We start from the raw sequence: 15,899 nt of genomic DNA, 5'->3' as shown, positions 1-15,899 counted from the left end.
CTGTCTCGTCGGCTGGCACGGCTTTATTTTTATCCTCCCTGTTACCAGGGAAACAGATGCCATGTTATTAAAAAGTGTGTCTGGTCATAACAAAACATACAGTTGTGGTCAGAAGTTGACTTTTGTTAGGGCATTAGGGCATGAGTGTCATGGCTTGTTGCAGTGCAGCATCCACTGTCAGTATTATAGTAATAAATATGATAGTAATAAACCTGAGCTGCATTAAAAAGGCAAGAAAAGTTAAGATTATAAATCCCATCCATATTCACACACTTCAAAGATTAAACACAGAACGTCTGCATATCTCATCAGTTCAGCATAATAAAGCACCACTAAAGTACTAAACTGTTACAGTAAAACGTTTTATTGCTAGAACAAAAGCATTTTCCTTCTGAACAGAGTCAGTCTGCCCTGTACATGTCACTACGACACTGCTCTCACGATTACTTTTCCACCCAACGTCCCCTGATGGCCTCTTACTGTTCCTCTGTCTCGTTTTGGAGAGCTAAAGCAGATTTTAGGATTAAACAGACAGGGAAACACTGATAAAACCAGCACGACTCACAAAGTAATGTCAGTGACACATATCTGATCAATATCTGAATGCAGCAGCTTTACAGATTCTCACTTTTCAGTTAAAACTGGTATTTTCAGCTAAACAAATTTGGTATTGTCTAAAATAAAAAAAAATTAACATACACCAAGATTCAGACAGCTTGCCTTCTTCCCATAGTGCATCCTGGTGCCGCGTGTTCTCCAGGTAAGTGACACACACGCACCCGGCCATCCACGTGATGTAAAAGAAAACCTGATTTATCAGACCAGGCCACCTTCTTCCATCCGAGGTCCAGTTCCGATGCTCACGTGCCCATTGTTGGCGCTTTCGGGTGTGGACAGGGGTCAGCATAGGCACCCTGACTGGTCTGCGGTTATGCAGCCCCATACGCAACAAACGATATATTGCACCTCTCTATCTCTACTTACATTTTTCTATATATTTTTTGTTCATTAGTAATAATGTGAGCAGGCGGTTATAAAAAAGCGTTTCAGTGCTAGTTATACCATGTATAACCTGTATGTGACAAATAAACTTTAATTTGATTGGATTTCAAGTTTTTTTTATCAAAAATCTAAACAGATCATTTTCTCTTCACTGCTGTATTATTTTTATGTTTGTTTTAATATCTTGAAGCTGCTCAGCGTTATTTTACCTATTTTATACTCTGCATATTATTTGAAGAACGGGTCGGCCGGTGTAATAAAGTGTAAAGCATTTTTTTTTTAAGTTGTGCCGGGGCACGGTGCCAGGCCGTGATCTCTAGGGTTTTTCTGCCAGCTCTGGATCTTAACAGTAAGCGCTGTAAAGCCCACTCAGGTTTCCTTCCAGATCTAATCCACAGCTTGATTTGGCAAGCACACGAGTTTCTATTTCCAATCCACAAAAGGCAGCTTCATGTGACTGCAGGAAAGCAGCCTGAGGAACTCATATTTGGAGACAACTTTGATTTCTGTGTTTACTGAGTGTAGTTTTAGACTTGTGGTGAACCTAATTAACATCAAGCATGCAGAGCGCTTGTCAGACGCCGGACAGTCAGTGGCTTTAAAATATTTCAAGGTTTTCATACACGCATGTCAAACCTAAAAACCTTGACCAGGTCGGTGCTCGTGGAACAATCCGGTTCTATTCAAGACTGACTGACTTTTTTGTTCGGTTGGGAAGCTACAGATCACAGAAGCAACAGTAAAACTTGCTGCAGATTCTCAGCCCTTCAAGTTTAATTACATTTGAGAAGTAAATGCCAGGATGTCTGTCAGATTGACGAGTGTTGAAAGTCATTCACCATTTATTATAAAGTGACCAGTGTCATTTAGCCAAAACAAGAAAACACATTTACGGGCAATAAACTGCTCTCTTTTAAATCTCTTTCATTTTTCTAGCTGGTGTCAGATCACTAAAAGAGAACAGTAGAGTGCAGAGTGTCACAGAGAGGCAGCGTTTGACTGGTTGGGTTTTAATGGTGAATGTTGATGGTTTTAATGGTGAATTCAGGTCAGCATGTTCTCACAACATTTTACATTTACAGCATATAGCAGATGCTTTTATTTAAAACCACTTATAATAGTGAGCAATTAAGGGTTAATGGCCTTGCTCTAAGGCCCAAGAGTGGCAACTTGGCAGTGGTGGGGCTTGAACCTTCTGATCACTACTAACGTTCTTTAACTGCCCTCTAAATATCCAAAACAACTTACATGTGTTACTGAATACAAAGCAAGCTATTCAGGTTACAGGCCTTGCTCAGGGGCCCAACTTAGCAGTGTTGAGGCTTGAACCAGCAACCTTCTGATCACTAGTACAGTACCTTAACCTCTAAACAGGATTGCTTTAAAACAGTATTGGGGGAAGCCCTGCAATGGACTGATGCCCAGTCCAGGTTATTCCTGCCTTGCGGTTTATGAAAATAAAATGAATAATAATTATTATAATTTTAATAAAATTTAATCTATATAGCTCCTTTCTCATACCCAATGTCGCTTTACAAAGTCAGGGTAGAAGAAAAAGACGTTCAGTGAGTAGAAAAATGAAAGTAGAAGTAGAAAAGTGAGGTAGAAGAATACATTGGGGTGATGTGTTTAATACCTTAGGGGCCATGACGCTGCCCCCAACAGTGACCAAAGTAAATTTTGGGGCAGATAAACAGCATGTCTCAGAGGACCCAAGTGTTAGGGCAGGACAAGAAGGGTGCAGAAGTTTGGCTAAACAGGTTGGTCCTAAAGCATGCAGAGATTTGTGTAATAACAGAAGAAGTTTGAGTGTAAGAGTTGTTGTTAGAACATGTAAAAACGTATATGTGTAATCCAGTGGAGTGAAAAAGTATTTGCCACCTTTATAGTTATTGCATATTTGTCAGACTGAATGAATTCAGATTATTAACCAAATCATGACATTAAACAGAAGAAAAATGTTCATAATAACCTTTTGTTACTCAATTAACCAGTGAACCAAATTTAATTGGTAAGTCAATTTGATAATTCAACACCGTCAGGCTTAATACCAGCCACCTTGTAGAACCCTTACACCCTTCCAATCAAGGTCCAGCAGTTTCTACATAAACAGTTATGTTATTAAGAAAAGGATCAGGGATTTTCCCTACTGAAGTCACGTTCGTCTTCAGAGGCTGACCGAAGTACATGCTGCAGGTCAAGCAAGCTCTATTACTCAGTTTATATAGCAGATGATGCTGTTACTGTTACTAAGCAACTGGAGGTTAGTCGAGTGATGCAGGTCTGGAGGTAAATTGGCTGTTAACAGATATATTGCATGGTTAAAACATTTTAAAATCAGAATGCCAAGATGGAACTATGTGTGTGTGTGTGTTTAATAGGAGCATTCTCGTAGAGGTGAACCTGAAGTGTGTAGAATAATAGATAGTGCTTTCTTATGATTTGGCATTTGTACTATAATGCATTAAACTGTTAGAAGGGGTAACACTGACCCCAATCAAACTGTACACGCTTTTTAAATCTGGAGGCAACTGCACGAGTTACACACCCAACATAATAAACTAATGACTGTTAACCTCAGAGAGCATCAGAAGTAACCACATCATGCACTCAACATTCAACACTTTCAAAACACAGACTCTAAAAAGACTCTTAAAGCCGTGTTACTATTTTTATTTCTGCTGGAGCCAAATATAGCTGCATTATTACGTTACACATGATAATAAAGACCTGGACTCAGATACTAAGCATCCTGGCCGCAGTATCAGTGCTAGAATCAGCAGACCATGGATTAAGCATTGTGATTTTTGCAGCTGTAGAAGAGCAAGTGTTAAATTATATTAAATATCAGTTCTTTAGAGGGAAGGCTCAGGTGAAATGTTCTGGAGACACAATTAGGGAAGTTAGATTGAGATAGCCTGGGATGGTTTGGGCATGTACAGAGAACGGATGAGTTATGAGTTATATCAGGTTTATGGATGTGGTGGGGAGGGTGGGCATGTACAGTAGGTGTGACAGAGAAGGATGTTCAGGACAGGGCACGATGGAGACAAATTATCCGCTGTGGGCTGTGGCAATATCTAACAGGAACAGCCAGAAGGCAAAGATGTTAAAAATGAGAAAACAAAATCAAATTACATAAAAAATTAATATTTTAGATTTTCATTGGACATCAAGATCTGTAGATCATTAAACAATCAAGCTTAAGGTCCAGGGTTAAAGTCCCTGTTCGGGAGTACTGACTCATACATTTACTGTTGTTAATAAGACATTTTATTTGAAGTGTCAAAGTCAATTTAAGGACATTGAAAATAAGACTAAATAAACAGAACGCAGATGATCTCAGCACTGCTGCGGGCCTGGTCAGGCACCTAACAGGTACAACTGTCGTGTTTAAGAGCTAGAAGGAGGATATGCATTTACCTCCCTGCTGCTGAAACAGTGACCCCTGCTGTCTGGTCAGGGGGCCGGCGTGAAAGACAGAGGAATTCACACATTTGTACGTTTTAAAGCTCTTTGCAAGGATCTGTCTCTGGTCGAGGTGAAATATGTGTCAGACGATGCAAAAGCAAAAAAAATTCCCTCAAATTAACTCCAGTTACACTAAAGAAGCAAAATAACAGATGAGCTGAAGGTTTGGGCTTTCCAACAATAACCCAGTTATGCATCTAATAAAACTGATGCAGATGAATGACACATTTTAGGAGGAAGAAATATAAACAAAAAAGTTGCTGCAGCAGGTACAGACACCAAGCTTTCAGGTAAAACAATACAATACATTTTGTTTCGGTGAAGTTTTGGCAAAGGGGGGGAGGGGGTCGGGTTCACCGTCAACATAAATAATATTAGTATAACCACTAGACATCAGCTCCAAATTCTACAGGGTAAAAATTGACCCCCTGGTAGCACTAATTTCTAATGTAAAATGGACGGAGGTCAAACACTCATTAAATAGAATATATTTTATTCTATTCATTGTAAGTTTAACCATTGCTTTATCCTGGTCAGGGTCACGGTGTTTCCTGATTCATTGGACGAAAGGCAGGAAACACCCCGGACAGGTCGCCAGTCCATCACAGGCAAACACACACACACACACACACACACACACTTAGGGCAAGTTAGTAGCTAAAGTTAACCTGTCTTCTCGTCTTTGGACATGAGGAAAGTCAGACACAGGTAGAACATGCAAGCTCCACACAGAAAGGCCGGGGAATCAAACCCAGACCCTTCTTACTGTGTGACAACAGCACTACACACTGTGCCAATGTACTGCCCCAATTAAAAAATAATAAAATGTATATACAGCTATGCAGACTGGACTGTTAATATCACAACTAACACAGCTCCAGCCATGATTCCTAATTCTAAGAAATAAATGAAATAAATAAACTCAACAGAACAGGGCGGCACGGTGGCTTAGTGGGTAGCACCGTCGCCTCACGGCAAGAAGGTCCTGGGTTCGATACCCAGGTCCGGGTCCTTTCTGTGAGGAGTTTGCATGTTCTCCCCGTGTCCGTGTGGGTTTCCTCCGGGTGCTCCGGTTTCCTACCACAGTCGAAAGACGTGCAAGTGAGGTGAATTGGAGATTCTAAATTGTCCAGGACTGTGTTTGATATAACCTTGTGAACTGATGAATCTTGTGTAATGAGTAACTACCGTTCCTGTCATGAATGTAACCAAAGTGTAAAACATGACGTTGAAATCCTAATAAACAAACTAAACAGAACTACAGATCAACACAAACACTTCTAAGACCAAAGTTTAGGGTTCTATTTACCACCAGGTAGATTTATTCAGTTTACCCCCTCAGAAGAACCTTTTCAGAAAAATGCAGACGTCTCTGAACCAGCCAAGAACCAATAAGAACCTCTTACATGTCTAAGTGGAACCACACAAACAGAACCCTGTGCAAGGTAAATCCGAATAAAGAAATCTGGATGCAGTACTATAATGCCACATCGTCTCATGAAACAGAAGAGTTGCAGCTTCTCTCCGCTGTGGTTCACTCACCCTGTTCCATGATGAATCAGCTCCAGTGAATCAGTGCTGGGAGTGAAACACGTCCTGCATCTTCATCACTCCTTCACTTCTCAGTGGAGACTAATCATGTAAACGCAGCCAGTTCATAGTGAGAGAGCCTCCTCCCATCAACCTACCCCCCCACACACACACACACACATTCCCTCTCTCTCTCACACACACTCACTTTTTATCATAATTCAATTCACACCTTGTCTTGCTCTCTCTCTCACACACTTTTTTAGTTTAATTCAGTCATTCTCTCACACATACACACACGCACATACACCAACTCTCACATACACCCTCTTATGCACTTTTTATGTAATTCAATTCACACTTAGTCTTTCTCTCACACACTCTTACACACACTTTTTCAGTTCAATTTAGTCATTCTCACACACACTGTCACACACACGCATACACACACTCACATACACTTTTTATTTAATTCAATTCACACCTTGTCTTTCTCACACACTCTTACATACACACACACACTTTTTATTTAATTCAGTTGAATTCACACTGTCATTCTCTCACACACTCATACACTCTTACACCTGCTCTCACATACACACTCTTATGCACACTTTTTATGTAATTCAATTTACACCGTGTCTTTCTCTCTCACACACTCTTTCTCTCTCACACAGTCACACACTCTATCTTACACCTGCTCTCGCATACACCAACTCTCACATACACAATCTTATGGACCCTTCTTTAATTCAATTCACACTGTCATTCTCTCACTCATACACTCACAGACAGTCTTGCATACACACACTCTCTCATACGCTCTTACACACACTTTCTGTTTAATTCAACTTAATTCACACTGTCATTCTCTCACATACACTTCCAAACACACTCTCATATACACACACTCTCACGCTCACTTTTTATTCAATCGAATTCAATTCACACAGTCATTCTGTCACACACTCTCACGTATACACTCTTATGCACCCTTTTTTATTTCAATTCACACTTTCACTCTCACACTCTTACGCACACTTATCTGAATTTAACTTACACTCACACACACACACTCACTTATTCTTAATTTAGCTAAATTTACACTCTCCCACTCTTTCCAATTTGGTGTATTTCTCTCTCTCACACACACACACACGGTTAAATTCCATGTTTTCTGATTTTCTGCAGATATTGATACACAGTTATGTATCACATAACAGAAAAAAACAACATGAAGTGCGTTTTGCCCCCCCACCATAAAAAAAAACAAACAAAAAACAAATACGTAAAATTAATCAAATAAATATAAACTGTGCAAAACACTATACAGCCTATTTCACACAGGAAATCTAACCAGGGTATTTCATCAGGGGTGTGCAAACTTTTGCACAAAAAAATTAATTTTATATAGTGGTTGAGCTTTACAGCCACGTCATGTCACTACGGCGTCGTCGCTTTGTTTACAGAAAGGTTAACCAATCCTTTAAACCACACTGGAGGAATCATCAGCACCACAGAAAAAACACACACTTATTTTAGATCAGTCAGACGTAAAAGCATTCTCACTCATCATTTAATAAAACACTGTGAGAACAAGTGCCCATCCTGATTAATGCCAGCAGATGATCTAAACGAGTGCTTAAAATGTTAGATAAGTGCCTTAGGGGTGCACAGAGGGTCCAAGATGTTTGAGTTGAGTGTTCAGATGAGCACCATGGAGGATGATTCTGGGTAACGGGTAACTGGTGATATCAGCTCTGCAGGTTAAACATCTGCAAACACTGACTGGAGCAGCAGTACGCCATGAAACTCACAGTCGTCCTGTTGAGAGGAAAAAAAAAATCTGTCAAAATCTTTACCTTTACATTTCAGTTTTTCCCAGCATTCATACACAAACCCTTGCTGACCACTACCGAGCTACCCAGCAGCTGTGGACGGCTCCAGACATAACCGCTGGACCGATTAGATCTCGTAATGCACGCAGAGGATCTGAGATCAGCCAATTAGCCTCCCTGATTGTGTTAGGACGGCTTAGGATGGGAGATGTTGATACCGAAATGCTGGTGTCCTGTTACTAATGGGTTGAGACAGACGGCGGAGTGAGTGGAGCCCGGGACGGACAGCTCATCAGTTACCAACACGTACGATCGCTGGGGGAATCAGGAGCACCGAGTGGGTGTGAAAAAGCCTGCAAGTGTGTAAATGTCAGAGTTATGGCTGAGTACAAAATCTAAAACCAAACTACAACACTGTAGTGTCTTTGTGCACGTCTCTGAACGTCTTTGAGTAGCCCAGCTAAAGCACAGACTCAAACCCCATCAAAGGATGGCAGTTCCCAGACGCTCGCCATTCAATCTGATGGTTTGCTTAACAGGATCTACCATGAAGAATGGGATAAACTGCCCAAATCCAGATGAGTTAGTAAGTACATACACCGATCAGCCTTAACATTAAAACCACCTCCTTGTCCATTTTATCAGCTCCACTTACCATATAGAAGCACTTTGTAGTTCTACAATTACTGACTGTAGTCCATCTGTTTCTCTACATACACTTTTAACCTGCTTTCACCCTGTTCTACAATGGTCAGGACCCCCACAGGACCACCACAGAGCAGGTATTATTTAGGTGGTGGATCATTCTCAGCACTGCAGTGACACTGACATGGTGGTGGTGTGTTAGTGTGTGCTGTGCTGGTATGAGTGGATCAGACACAGCAGCTCTGATGGAGTTTTTAAATACCGTGTCCACTCACTGTCCACTCTATTAGACACTCCTACCTAGTTGGTCCACCTTGTAGATGTAAAGTCAGAGACGATCGCTCATCTATTGCTGCTGTTTGAGTCGGTCATCTTCGGTCACAGGATGCTGCCCACGGGGCGCTGTTGGCTGGATATTTTTGGTTGGTGGACTATTCTCAGTCCAGCAGGGACAGTGAGGTGTTTAAAAACTCCAGCAGCGCTGCTGTGTCTTATCCACTCATACCAGCACAACACACACTAACACACCACCACCATGTCAGTGTCACTGCAGTGCTGAGAATGATCCACCACCTAAATAATACCTGCGCTGTGGTGGTCCTGTGGGGGTCCTGACCATTGAAGAACAGCATGAAAGGGGGATAACAAAGCATGCAGAGAAACAGATGGACTACAGTCAGTAATTGTAGAACTACAAAGTGCTTCTATATGGTAAGTGGAGCTGATAAAATCGACAGTGAGTGTAGAAACAAGGAGGTGGTTTTAATGTTATGGCTGATCGGTGTATACATGAAGACTTGCAAATGGGTAACAAATGGGTAAAAGCAGTACCTCCTGTGCACTCCGGCCAGCGGCGTCTCTTTGAGGGGGAAGAGTTTGGGATAGACAATAGTGAACATGGGCTGACTGCAGCGATGACAGTGACCCAGCGGGCAGTGTAACAGCTCAGATAAACTGTTGGGCAGCAGGAATGTTGGCAAGAAAGCCGAGTCTGGCAAAGAAAATAAAATAAAATGAGGGTTTTATTTGCATTTACAAAGTAAAAAATGCAGGGGTGCCCAGACTTTCGTAGCTTCTTCCACGTATAAACAAAACAGTCGTCTTTGCAGTAGTCTTGCCTACGATCGACGTATTGGGCACCCCTGATTTATACTGTATGATGACTAAGTTCATTGACCGGGTCATCATTGACAGAGTCACTGAGCTCCCCTAAATTAATAATACTATACTGTACTGTAGGAGCAGGTGGACGTGATTCTCACCCTTTCTGTTCCTGCTGAACGCTACATGAAGTGTTCTCATCGCCATCTCCTCTAACGTTAACACCCGCTCCCCTTCTGTACCCATAGCTTTCACTTCAGCGGGCAGAGGTACGCTCAGATCTCCAGCCGTCACAGATAATGTTACATCAGAGACCTGCTGAGAAACACCACACCTACACACACACACACACACACCAATTAGGTGACTCACGTCTTCATCATCAAACTAACTGAAGGCAGCAATAACAAAACCGACATAAAACATCAAAATATTCATCTACAACAGTTCAGTAGCTGCTTTAATTATGAACTAATTCATATATTTTTCTCTTTTTTATGTTCATCAACCGCTTTAACCGCTTTAGGCATGTCTAGTCTCACAGGACATTACACTGGACAGGGCACCAATTCATTACAGGGCTTTGGCCACCCCCCATCCCTATCAGAAACGGCCAATAATGTCTGTGTAGGTGCCCAGCCGAGCGATAGCACTGCTAAGATTTGAACCTGGGTCTCAGGGGTGGTGGGTTATCATAATAGACAAATATTTATACCTACATATATACCTTTAATGTGGTGTTATTATACTGTTTCACTATTAATGTAGGTGTGTGCTTATAAATATACACTTTTTACATGTTGTTACTGTATATACACTTTGATCATTACACACTACGCCGTTACCATGCATTGAACATTGTGTAGGGAGGGGAGGGGGGGGTGGTTGTTCCTGCCATTCTAAAACATTTCTGCCATATCAGCAGCTGATAGGAACAATGACCAATCCTAACATTATGCAAAGCTACTGAGTGAATCATGTTTATTAATCATTTTTATATTAGTATATTAGGGGGAATTTTAAGCATATCTGAATATATATTGTCAATACGGCCATGATTTGAAGTAATCCTAAACCTACTTGTTTGTGTTGTTTTTAACAATGTATAACTTGTTTTTCAGGGATTTTTGGAGGAGTATTTAATATTGTTAAGGGTGTAATTATTTCTGATTTCCTCTTTATGGTGCGCTGTCGTACCTCTAATTGCTCAGGCTACTCACCCACTGCAGCCGATCACTTTGTTATACAGGTAGGACGGCAGACCCTTGAGGTGAACGTTGTTGTCCACAAAAACAAACTGCAGTTCCATGGAGCGGCCCAGATCTGCCAGAAAGAGCCACAGTCACTAAGTAGTTCAGCAGATTCATAAATGTTTGTAAAAACTCTAGGAAAGCCTTTGTGAGAGCAAACGTACCATAAACATAATCATCATAAAAAAATACCCTAAGGCTCATGATTTCCCACAATCCCACAGTTTTGCCAACTCAAACACAGCAACATATTAAAAAGCCTTTGTTCCGACAGATGCGTGAGTGGTTCTCACCCAGAGGGAGTGACCTGAGGCAGTTAGCAGCCAGTGACAGTTCGTTGAGCTCGGGCAGCTGGCACAGCTGGCGCGGGAGGCAGTGCAGCAGGTTGCGGTCGGCGGTCAGACACTGCAGGGACGCACACTTGTGTAAGCGCTCTGGGAGCGTCCGAAGCAGATTCATGGATACGTCCAGGATCTCCAGCTCCTTCAAATCACCCAACTCTGATTAGAATAAAAAAAATTAAGAGGCTGTTTTAGCCTAGCGGTTAAGGTACTGGACTAGTAATCAAAAGGTCACTGGTTCAAGCCCCATCACTGGCAGGTTGTCACTGTTGGGCCCTTGAACAAGGCCCTTAACCCTCAATTGCTTAGACAGCATACTGTCAAAATACTGTAAGTCACTTTGGATAAAAGCGTCAGCTAAATGCCAAAAATGTAAACGTTCAGTACTTGTTTTTCAGAAAGACTCAGGAACAGATTAACTTAGTAATAAAGAGCTACAAATAAGTTTATTTATTTAACCTAACCTTTAATAACGATCACAGACCTTGAGGAAGGAATTTCAGCTGGTTGTTGGCCAGGCGCAGATGACGTAGGGAGCGCAGGCGACCAATCTCGGGGCAGATTACCTGCAGGGCATTATCGCTCAGATCTAGTGACTGCAGTTTTACCAGGTTGCCAATAGCTGTACAAAATAAGTAGAGAAAATGTACCAAGTTTAAAGAATTATGTAGAATATAAACAAAGCACCCACTCATGATCGATTTGAGTAAAATTACCTTGTGGAATGATGGCAATGTTGTTTGAGTGCAGGTACCTATATTGGGGGACAGTAAGATTTAAGACTTTATCTGAATACTGTTTTAAACCATTGTTAACGTTTCCTGACACAATAGTGCATATATAAACCAGGAGACCTTTTTAGAGACTGAGCTGACATTAATAATATCTCATCAAAATTATAATAATGCCTGTAACATTAAACCTCAAGTCACTAGTATTTATGTTGTGTTGTTTCTTCAGTGACATCTGCTGGTGATTAGTAACATTACAGATCAGAGTTTTAACCTTCAGGAACTAAAAATATTCTTAGACATTGTCTATGCCTAAAAACAGTCATTGCAACAAAGCCATCCGACAAAATACTCACAACTCTAGCAGGTTGGGAAGTTTCTGTGCTAGATTTTCAGGCTGAAAAAAAAAAAACATCACCATCAGAATTTATATCTTAGGACCTAAACAGGTTTCACATGTGTTCCAAGCATCCTTACCAGAGTTGTGAGGGAGTTCCTTTTCATGTAAAGCCTCTCCAGGAACTGCAGACCTTCATCTTTTAAAAGCTCCACAGGAAAGATGTTCAGGTTCCTGTAGTTAAGAAACAGATTTTTGTGGCGCTCTTGTTTAGCAGTGAAGATGGTGTCGTGGAGCTCCGAAGCCATGCTCACAGAGAGGGAGACGGGATGTTTCCTCCTTTACTTTTATCTGGATCCTTCCCTAAAATAATTATTAGCACAATAAATTGTGTAAACAAAATGGCAAATCCACACACAAGCAATAAGCTGTGAATTGCTTTTGCATTAACGCATGAATATAGTGGGTCATAAGATGATGTTATCATTAGTGTGGGTAAATCTACTATATTAAGTACAATATGCATTTAGCTTATGTCGTTCTTTCTCGTAGTTGTTGGTCTTAGTAAATATCAGCAATTCTAGTGTTATGAATGTGAGGATGTTGAGCTGAAACCATCTCACACATCATCCACATGTTTGATCAAAATCACCATTTGGGACAATACGAGGAATTAAAACTGCCATGCAATGTGATGTTCAACATATAATCAAATTTGTGTTTGTTTGTGCTGGTTTTCGCCCTCTAAAGAAACCTAAGTGCAATTTTCTCTCACATTTTCAACCTATTTGATTCTACAAACTTGCGAAGTTAAAACTATTATTTTACTTACATTAGAAATATGAGTTATAATGTCATTGTATAAAATTTAAATGACAAATTTGACAGTGATGATAACTCAGATTGTTCCTTTCCAAATAAACAAAATCTATATATTCATGTTTCTCCAATAATCAATTTTTATAAATTGTTCCTGAGGGGTAAAGAACATTAGAAGGTAGTTTAAAACAAAACACAACAATAAACAAACGTAAAATAATTCATCCTTATTTTTATGATAACGTAAAAATGCATCTTAGTCAAGTCAACATTAAACACTGATCAGTTTTCAATGCAAAAGCCAATAGAGCAAACATACTCACCTACTTACACCCAGTCAAATCAACAGAGTGATGTCCCTCTGGACTACATACTACACAATTTTGGTGTGATTTCAAACATATGTATCGGCGCAGCCTCTCTGTCACAATCACATCTCTGCAATTTCTTTAAGAACTTTTCTTGTGCACCAATCCAAAACAGTGTAAAACAGTATAAGACAGTTCAAATATGAATATTGTGTATCTTTTCATTTAGATTTTATAGCCATTTTTTATACTAAATTAAGCATTTTAGAGAAACTTGTTCAAGAATGTGACTTGTTAAAGTATAAAAATAAAACAAAAATGTCAACAAAAAATAAAAATAAATAAAACTGGATAGAGAGACAAATCTCTGAATTCTTTTAGCCTCAGGCCTAAGGTTTTTTGATGAAAGACATCTGGACACATAAGGAAAATTAATCATTAGTTTTAAGCACAGACTAAATGAATTGTATTTAATTAAGAATATGATAAATGTGTTTTGCAACCTAAAATTAAGTAAACAAAAAATATCCCAGATATGTAATGAAATTATTACTATAACAGCATATTATATATTTAAGACCTGTTATTCTGTATTTGTAACGTCACTGTTATCACGTAAAATGTTTATATATTTAACAGCCTGGAGGTTTTATTAATTACACTGGCACGTATTGATATTAATATTAGCAATCAGTAAGTCCAGAAACAAGATACTAATAATAATATAATATATAACAAGATAATAATAATAATTTAGATACCTATCTATGTGCCATGGTCACGTGACGTCACAGGGTCTGTTTTTATCCAACTATGAACGTTAGCTACTCGATAGTGGTTTGCAATTAAACTCCGCGCTACATACAAGTAGCATAAAAATAAAACAAATTTCTGACTAAAACGCTTTGCTAAATATTCGTTGCTGTTGTTGTTAATAAATAAAAAAGTTAAATTATGCAATAGCTTGTTAGCTTTGTTTTTTTTACTACCTGTATTGCGGCAAATCCCACCCACTGTGTCAGGACTGGCTAATACCAAATAGTCACAAACATTCTAACCAATCATAACCATGAGTCGGCAATTTTAGCCAATGATAACACAGCAGCCGGACACTGCGGGAAACAGGTAGGGGGGAAAAGAACAGCTCTAACCAAAAATAGCTCACTTTGGTTGAATACTTTAAAACTGCTTCGGCAACAACCGTTCTATGTTAAAAACAATTTTTTAAAACAGGGTTTTAAAACACGTTTGTGTATATAATGTTAAATGAAGTGTGACTCACATCTCCCCGCTATATATGACAGGCATTCCTGCAGGTTTGTTTTTCTGCTTGTTTGACACCGACCAGCATACGTCACAGGAATGAGCATACACAATTGGTCTAACAGATTATATGATTTACAAATCACCTGGGTTAATCACTCATAGTAACGGATGGTTTATAGATCGCTGATTCTTACAGCCTGCGGTAAACATAAGTTAGTTTTTAGCTGATGAGATGTCCATTTGTGTGTCCTTTGAATCTGTGTTTGCCTCAATATTGTTTGTAAGAAGCTGTTTCATATCGTGATGCTCCCATCTCCATTTCTGTGTGGAAATAGTGTTCTGTAGTTCCCAAATCTAAAAGCATTTGGAGTTTCACTTTTGAAGTATTTTATAGATTTTGACTAAAAACCAAAGAAAAACTAACAAAATTTAAATTTACTATTAAAATTTCTGACCGGTGGTCACCATTTATAATGTCTTATATCTGTTATATTTAGGTTAGTCGGCCGGCACGGTGACTCTGTGGGTAGCACTGTCACCTCACAGCAAGAAGGTCTTGGGTTCTATTCCCAGGTGCAGCGGTCTGGGTCTTTCTGTGTGGAGTTTCATGTGCTCGCTGTGTCTGTGTGGGTTTCCTCCCACAGTCCAAAGACATGCAAGTGAGGTGAATTGGAGATACAAAATTGTCCATGACTGACTGTGTTTGACATTAAAACTTGAACTGATGAATCTTGTGTAACCAGTAACTACCTCTTATAAACATCATGTCTGTTTCATATCAACATGTGGAGAAAAGTTTCAGTTCTGTGTCCCTTTGGTTGGTGCCAACATAACCAACAAACTGCGTTCTGACAAACTTCTACACATCATTCTTTATACATAATGCTTATTGATTTATTTATTAGGATTTTAACGACAAGTTTTACACACTTTGGTTACATTCAACAACTACAGGACAGGTAGTTAGTTAGTTAGGTGGTTACACAAGATTCATCGGTTCAAGTGTTATTATCAAACAAAGTCATGGACAATTTTGCATCTCCAATTCACCTCACTTGCACGTCTTTGTACTGTGGCAGGAAACCGGAGCTCCCGGAGGAAACCCACACAGACACGGGGAGAATATGCAAACACCACACAGAAAGGACCCGGACCACTCCATCTGGGAATCGAACCCAGGACCTTCTTGCTGTGAGGTGACAGTGCTACCCAGAGAGATAGATAGATAGATAGATAGATAGATAGATAGATAGATAGATA

The 15,899-nt window shown here is 39.9% G+C and overlaps 1 protein-coding gene across 2 annotated transcripts; it reads right to left on the bottom strand.

Moving 5' to 3' along the window:
* Positions 1–7,557: 7,557 nt before the first annotated feature.
* On the bottom strand, positions 7,558–14,727 carry lrrc28 (leucine rich repeat containing 28). 2 transcript variants are annotated; one of them, XM_063013055.1, is made up of 10 exons: positions 14,656–14,727; positions 12,387–12,609; positions 12,266–12,306; positions 11,895–11,932; positions 11,663–11,800; positions 11,131–11,337; positions 10,808–10,910; positions 9,749–9,921; positions 9,318–9,477; positions 7,558–7,827 (listed from the first exon to the last, which is right to left on the bottom strand). In XM_063013055.1, the coding sequence occupies exons 2-10, from the start codon at positions 12,552–12,554 to the stop codon at positions 7,758–7,760; spliced, it is 1,098 nt and encodes a 365-aa protein (XP_062869125.1). In that variant the 5' UTR covers positions 12,555–12,609; positions 14,656–14,727; the 3' UTR covers positions 7,558–7,757. The 2 variants fall into 2 exon arrangements, with proteins under 2 accessions (XP_062869125.1, XP_062869124.1); XM_063013054.1 differs by lacking the exon at positions 14,656–14,727 and adding an exon at positions 13,389–13,489.
* Positions 14,728–15,899: the final 1,172 nt, after the last annotated feature.

The sequence above is a fragment of the Trichomycterus rosablanca genome, chromosome 17 (genome assembly GCF_030014385.1).
Source record: "Trichomycterus rosablanca isolate fTriRos1 chromosome 17, fTriRos1.hap1, whole genome shotgun sequence".
NCBI classification, from domain to species: domain Eukaryota; kingdom Metazoa; phylum Chordata; class Actinopteri; order Siluriformes; family Trichomycteridae; genus Trichomycterus; species Trichomycterus rosablanca.
Note: the sequence above shows the minus strand (reverse complement) of the source record. Positions and strands in the feature narration are given on the sequence as shown.